The following is a 7733-nucleotide window of genomic DNA, read 5'->3' on the forward strand; positions in this document are numbered from 1 at the left end:
AGACATCTATAAGCAAAGGTCATAAGTGAAATTATCAAGTCAGTCTTTGCAGGGCTACATATGCAATTTTTAAGAAAATGTATTGGGGTTGAGGATTTAGTTCAGTGATAGAGCCTTGCCTAGCAAGCGCAAGGCCCTGGGTTTGGTCCCTAGTTCTAGAAAAAATAAATAAAAATAAAAAAATAAAGTCATGTACCACCATGCCCACCCACCTCCTTTAAAAAAAAAGAAAAGAAAATGTATCTGCAGAGAAAGATGATAAGTCCCTTAGGACACTTTTTAGTCACAGGAACTGGTTATTAGAAGTAGGAACTACAAAGCAAGATTCAACTAGATTGTGGTTTTTGACAGCATACCATAGATTCTTGGTTAGTAAAAAGTTAACTGGTAGAGATTTGTATCAGGGAAGAAAATAAAGACAGCAATTTCTTTCCACTGTGTACAAAGACATTTTAAAGAGTAACCCCTTGTCAGGGGGTGGTGGTGGTGGTGGTGGTGGTGGTGGTGGTAATCCCAGCAGAGGCAGAGGCAGGTAGATCTCTAAATTCAAGGCCAGCCTGGTCTACAGAATGAGTTCCAGGACAGCCAGGACTACATAGAGAAAACAACAGGAATTCTCCGTACCCAGTTGCACTCACTACTTGGCCTAGGTGGCCTTGAGCTTACAGCAGGAAGAACTTTTCTTCATCTTGGTTCTCCTACCTGAGAGATGTGACTAAAACACTGCAAAGCTGTCTCTATAGGACTTTTGAAGAACTTCTTCTCTTGAGGCTTTAACTATGAAGAGAGTAAGACACACAGTGAGAATATTCACAACAAAAATGAAAGAAGATACTGACAACAGAATAAAATAACTCTATTTTTTACAACTGCTATCTTCAAATTTGTTTCTCATCTGTGTATATACTTCCTACTTACTGTCCAGGGACTGGATGAGGCAGTTTGTGACGAGGGTAAAAACTTACATTATCAGAAAGAGCCAGGTGCTTGCAATGACTTCCACACACAGCACATTTTTCTGAGAGAAAAGGGGAAAAATATTTGTTCTCAAAGGCAGGAGGTAAGATTTTTCCTAAAGTAAGTGATAACTGTCAAGTAAGCTAGCAAGAAAAGAAATAGGTTCTTAACTAAATTTTGATTATCATTAAGAGATTAACTTAATCTCTGTTCTCTAAATCAGTATTTCCAAACAAATATGCTGAAGTATGAGGCTTTGCACTATGCTTATCTCTCTCTTCTTTCCTTTCTTTCTTTCTTTTTTAAAGATTTATTTATTTATTTATTATATATAGTGTTCTGCCTGCATATATCCCTGCCTGCCAGAAGAGGGTACCAGATCTCATTATAAATGGTTGTGAGCTACCATGTGGGTGCTGGAAATTGAACTCAGGACCTCTGGAAGAGCAGCCAATGATTTTAACCTCTGAGCCACCTCTCCAGGCCCCTTTCTTTGTTTTTGAGACAAGGTCTTGTAAATGTAGCCCAGGCTGGCCTGGAACTTGTAGCAACCCTCCTGTCTCAGCTTCTGAATATTGGGACTAGTAGCATTTACTGGTAGGATCTATGTGCCAACAGAAGTACTGGAATACATTTGCAAGTGTTCTGGGATGAATACAACAGTACCAATGATTTTCACTCTAGGTGACTTTCTAAAAAAGATTTACTTATGAATGTTTTGCCTTCATGTATGCCTGTGTACTGTGTGCATGTATGGTGCCTGAGGAAACCAGCAGAGGTGTCAGATCCTCTGGAATTGGAGTTACAGACAGTTGTGAGTCTCCATGTGGGTGCTGGGAATTGGACCTGGGTCCTCTAGAAGAGCAGCCAGTGCTCTTAACCACTGGGCCACCTTTCCAGCGCATGACTCTTTTTAAGCCTCTCTGCCTGACCTTGGGCACTGTAAGAGGCTGGCTCCTGAGTTACCCCACCCAGCTGTCATCTTGCTAATATTCCTAGATCTTGCTTTGATGGTCTCCTACTTTTCAAATATTGAATCTGAAAGAAGCAAGGTGTAAAATTTCTAAGCTTTCCTTATAAAAAGCAGTATTAGTAGTGGTGATGATTAAATGCCACAGGGCTGGGGATGAGGCTCAGTGACAGAGTACTTGTTTACCATGCATAAGACCCTAGGGTTCATCCATTAAAAAAATGCCATGTCAGGAAAAAGCATTACATGGCTTTATGCTTCAGAGACAACCACTCCAAAGTGAGCTGCTGTCACCATAGTGAAAAGTCTCATTGCATCAGCAGATAACTCAAAAGGATCATGAGAGTCACACGGGGAAAAGTTCTCCAGATACTATTTAATCTGACTAGTCTTTCCTTGGGGAATAAAGTTTCTTTCCCAGTCTGCCCTCCATGTTGTTCTCAGTATAAGTTAGCAAGTGAAAAACATTCTACTTAAAAAAACAAAAAACAACAAACTTCTACAGCTCTCTAGAACCAGCAAGGTAAGTTCAGGATCTTTACCCTGGTGGACAGAAATTTCTATCATTTTCCACTGCCTACCTCTTTAGCTTCATCTTTCACCATTTTTGCCTTTCTCTGTATAATCTCAACTCTGTGGAAGCATCTGCACTGCAGTTTAATGACATGTCATTACACATGCTACTGTTGCAATTTTTTTATGTGTTTTTATTTTACATACGTGAGTGTTTGCCTGCATGTATCTATGTGTGCCACATGAGGTGTGTAGAGGCCACAAGTGGGCATCAGATCCCCTAGAATTAGACTTACAGATGGTTGTGTGGCACCATGTGGGTACTGAAAACCAAACCCAGGTCCTCTGCAAGAGCAGCAAGTGCTCTTAACCACTGAGCCATCTATCCAGACCCCACTGTTTTAAATTTGAATGATCTTTGTGAAACTCAGCAAACTCCAGTTTGTTGTCCAAAACCCTACTGCAGCGGCATGTCTTCTGTTTTCCTTGATCAAAGCAACCCTGTCCTAAGTAGGGTGAATTCTCTCTTCTGGGATTTAGATAATTTAGTTTTGGTCACTGTTATTAGTCTTAGATAGGATCTGTATGTTGCCCAGGCTGGCCTTTCACTCCTGTAGTCAAGTAACCAACCCTCTCTTGACTGAGCCTTCCCAGTAGCTATAGTGATATACTGCCATGTGAGCTCACCCAGACCTCCTAAATGTTTGCACATTAATAAAACAAATAGTTAGGATTAGTGGTGTAGCTCAGTGATTTTTACAGGGTATTTCTCTAGCATTCCAGGGGCCCTGGGTTCATTTCCCAACACTCCAAAACAAGTTTCTTTTCTTTAACACAGGGTCTTCCTTTGTAGCTCTGGCTGGTCTGGAACTCCTCACTAAATCAGGCTGGCCTCAAACTCAAAGATCTGCCTGAGTTAGCCTCCCAAGTGCTGGGATTAAAAGGTTTGTGCCGCCGGGCGGTGGTGGCGCACGCCTTTGGTCCCAGCACTCGGGAGGCAGAGGCAGGTGGATCTCTGTGAGTTCGAGGCCAGCCTGGTCTCCAAAGCGAGTTCCAGGAAAGGCGCAAAGCTACACAGAGAAACCCTGTCTTGAAAAACCAAAATAAATAAATAAATAAATAAATAAATAAATAAATAAATAAATAAATAAAAGGCTTGTGCCACCATGCTCCACATGGTCTTTAAGTTTCCTTTCTAAAACTTGCGTTGCAAGAAGTTGGCAATCATTTACTCTCTGAGATAATTTCCTCATTTGTAAAACAGTGCTACCAGTAATTACTACCAAGGACTGTGGTGAAGATTACATAAAACTGGTACTGGTGGCTGGGTATGATGATACATATCTGAAATCCCAGATTTATGGGAGGTTGAGGCAGGAAGATTGTGAATTCAAGGACAGTCAAGGCTAGATAGTAAGATTTTTGCCTCAAAAACAACAGGAAGGGGCTGGAGAGGTGGCTCAGAGGTTAAGAGCACTGACGGCTATTCCAGAGCAGCAACCACATGGTGGCTCACAAACATCTGTAATGAGATCTGGTGCCCTCTTCTGGCCAGCAGTCATAAGTGCAGACAGAACACTGTATACATAATAAATAAATAAATCTTAAAAAAAAAAAAACAGGAAAAACAAAAACTATTTTAAAAATTTGTTTATTGAAAATAGACATTGTAATTTAATTCTTTAAATTGTATAGGGCCTGGAATGTAGCTCCCTGGTAGAGCATTTGCCCAGCATGTGCAAAGCCCTAGGTTCTATACTCAGCACTGCCAAATAAAGAAATGCATAGTAAATTGCTTATTAAACTCTAAGATATTAACATAATTCTCCCTTCATTATGGCTTTTCCTGACACAACTCAAAACACTGAAGAGTAACACATTTGCTAAATTGCTTAGCTTCTCTCTTTTACCAATGGATTCTTTTAATTTCCAAAATGGGCAGCTGCCCATAGTATCCACATTATCACTGATGCCTACCAAGTGATTTTTATTCTACATCACACAAGAGAAATGGCTACCTATTATATCTAAGTTAAAAATTTTTGGGATAAATTGAAGCCACTCACCCAGAGTCATACAGTTTTTACAGAAAATATGGCCACAACTGGTGACAAAGAAATGGGCCCCGTCCTTTCGGAAACACTGGTTGCAATGAAACCAATCCATTCTGGAGCAGAGAAAGAATACGAAGAATGTGGAGCATAATATAATTATAGCTGTTCCAAAATTGACATAACACTGTTTGCTTAACTTTTGATAGTAATGGATGTGGGAACAAATCTGTGGGCATTCTATTTGTCTGTAGGGATATACATATAACACAAGGAAAAAAGTCAGCAAACTACAGTCACTAGATGTCATCAAACATTCACGTGCATGCATGTGTGTTTATGTGTGTAAAAATAAAAAGACATAGGAAGACAGAAACCAGGCTTTTCTTTTCGTGGAGTGGTAAGGTTGTATTTGTATTTATGTGTCTGCCTTTACTCTCATTTTTGTTTTCTACATTTTCTAGCTTAACTCATATTCTAATTTGTAACTAGAAAAACAATCTTTAAAAATGAAAACATGCCACCATATTTGTGTGGCGCTGTGAATCAAACCTGGAGCCTTGTAAACATTAAACAAGTACTTTACCACTGAGCCCCAGGCCCAGCCCACATCTTTATTTTACAGGTTTCCTGTAATAGGGCAGAGAAAGGAGCCAGCAGAGATTAGTGGATCAGAGATCACACATTAGTTACTTGGACACCTTTTATACAAGGGAAACAAACAGTTGAGTGATAATAGTCTCGGTTTACACACACACCTTCTACTCCACAGAAACCCAGCCACAGGTCTGGAAGGTATAAAGTCATGTTTTGACCAGATTCATCTTTTTTTTTTTTTTTTCTTTTTCAGAAGACATACATTGAATTTAACTCTAACTAGCAAACTTGTCCAAAGTTCCATCTTTACTGGCAATCCTGGGATTAGAACTCAAGTGTCCTGATTCTGTGGAAAATTTATGTTCTTACATTTTAGAGCCCTTGGGTTCACATGGTAATTGTACCATAATTTGTATGGTATGATTCTGTTTTTTTTTTTTTTTTTTTCTGACAACAGCAATCTTTGTTTTGTTTTTCAAGACAGGCTTTCTCTGTGTAGTTCTGGCTGTCCTAGAACTCTATAGACCAGGCTGGCCTCAAACTCAGATCTGCCTGCCTCTGTCTCCTGAGCACTAGGATTAAAGGCCCAGCAGCAACAGCTATTTTTTTTTATGACTTAAGTATATAACCAAATGAATGATTATGTGGGATTTCAAAAAAAGAGTATTTGGTGGGTGGAGCAAACATGTGCCACAGGCAAGTGTGGAGGTTCTAGGACAACTTTTGGGGGTTGGTTTTCTCCTTCTATCAAGTTGATTCTGGGGATCTTGAGTTCCACAGAAATGGCAACCACCTTTACCCCCTGAGCATCGTGTTAGCCCACTTTGTGGGCTTTATTTGTTTTTCAAGATAGTGTTTCTCTTGTGTAGCCCTGGCTGTTCTGGAACTCACTTTACAGACTAGGCTGTAGGATTTTTTTTAAATGAAGAAACTGACATTTGAAAAATAAAGCGGTGAACTATAAACAACACAAAATATGTTGACTATGAATATGCTATTTTATAAGATTTATTAATTTCATTCTTTAAATTGGAAAAATAAAACAAGTTACTATTTCCCTACCACAATCCTTTTCTCTCAACAATTCTTCATCTTTAGAGTTCCAGGTTACGGAGAAGTTGACTAAGTGAATGGGGGATACTTCGCACCTTAAAAATTCTGTCAGTTACCCAGCGAGGTGACACACACCTTGAGTCCCAGAACTCAGGAGGCAGAAGCAAGCCGACCTCTGTAGGTTCAAGGCCAGTTACACAGTGAGACCCTGTCTCAGTTTAAAAAAAAAAAAAATCCTCCACTTAAGATTTATGACAGAAAAAAATTAAAAACTGCTGAGGGCAGGCGGGTGATGGTGCTTGGTGTTAATCCTGGTCACGTGAGTTCGGTACCTGGGACCCACAGGTTGAACAGACCCCCCACAGGCTGCCTTCTGTCCCCCCACTCGTTATTCACATGGGCACGCCCCCCACGCCCCCTCCCCAGTAAATGCACAACCTTCTTTAATTTACTAAACAGTAGGGTGAGTTGACATGGCACATGCCTGAACCCCAGGATTCAAGAGGCAGAGGCAGGCAGGGCCGCTGTGAATTCGGGGCCAGCCTGGTCTACACAGCGAGGTCCTGGAGAGCCGGGGCTAGGTAGGGCGAACCTGTCTTAAACAAACAAACAAAAATAACAACAATAATAAACCTGACTAAACCGTTCGTTCGCACAGCACCAGGGCTCGGGTTCCAGTCCCGCCTTCACAAGAGTCCTGGGCGGCCCTGACCGGCCGGGGCCGAGGCCCGAGGGAGGCCGCGGCCTCCAGCTCGCCTGTCTCGCTCGCGTCCCTACCAGCTCGGGATCCCGCGCTTCAGAGCTCAGACCACCCGGTTCTCACGAGGCCCTGGAAACGGCGGGAGAGCAAACAGCCGCCTTCCGGCACGCACGGCCTCCAGGCGCGAAGCCGCCAGCCAAGCTGGCGCACGCCAGACCGAACCAGCGCGCCGCGGGGGCGGGGCCAGCCGCGAGGGCGGGGCCAGCCGCGGGGCGGAGGCGGGGCCAGCCGCGGAGGCGGGGGCGGGGCCAGCCGCGGGGCGGGGCCAGACGTGAGGGCGGGGCCGCTCATCCTCCTTCGCAGCCGCAGAAGCACCCAGGCCGAGGAGGGCTCCAAAGTAGTCCTGTGGACTGTGGACGCTCAGAGGTGAAAATGAGCCCATGAATGTCCCAACAAACCACCCCAAAACAAAAGAAAATGGGATCGCAAAGCCATGGAAGCTTTGACATGATCTAAAATGAAATTAAAATAGTGGGTGCTTTAAAAGTACAGCATACGTCAGAAATAGAAAAACTAAGAAGTTACATGAATAGAGGCGGATTGGCTATAAACTCCGAACAATCAGCTCTCCGGAAAAAAGTTTACCTTTCTTTGGTTGAATAATTGAACTCAGCTTCGTGGCTGCCTGGCTGTGATTCCTGCACCTGGGAGGGTGAGGCCGGAAGATCAAGAGCTCAGGGTTATCCTCAGCTACATGACTAGTTCCAGCCTGAGACACTCAAGGCCCTACCCCAGAAAGAAAAAGAGAGTGGGGGACAAACGGAGATAGGAAAAGAAGAAAAAACTGGACAAAAAAAAGGGAAAGAATACACTTTTCTACTGCAATGGTTTT

The 7733-nt window shown here is 42.7% G+C and overlaps 1 protein-coding gene across 3 annotated transcripts in view; it reads right to left on the minus strand.

Moving 5' to 3' along the window:
* Rnf212b (ring finger protein 212B) overlaps positions 1 to 7075 on the minus strand; it is a 41938-nt gene extending 34863 nt beyond the window's left edge. For 2 of the 3 annotated variants that reach the window (XM_037208533.1, XM_028892258.2), the window contains exons 1-4: positions 6919 to 7075; positions 4507 to 4607; positions 966 to 1018; positions 703 to 777 (exon numbers count right to left, since the gene is read on the minus strand). In XM_037208533.1, the coding sequence (XP_037064428.1) occupies positions 703 to 777; positions 966 to 1018; positions 4507 to 4606 (228 nt within the window). In that variant the 5' untranslated portion in view covers position 4607; positions 6919 to 7075. The other variant, XM_037208532.1, reaches the window with a different exon arrangement.
* Positions 7076 to 7733: the final 658 nt, after the last annotated feature.

This window comes from Peromyscus leucopus, chromosome 9, assembly GCF_004664715.2.
Source record: "Peromyscus leucopus breed LL Stock chromosome 9, UCI_PerLeu_2.1, whole genome shotgun sequence".
Classification (NCBI taxonomy): domain Eukaryota; kingdom Metazoa; phylum Chordata; class Mammalia; order Rodentia; family Cricetidae; genus Peromyscus; species Peromyscus leucopus.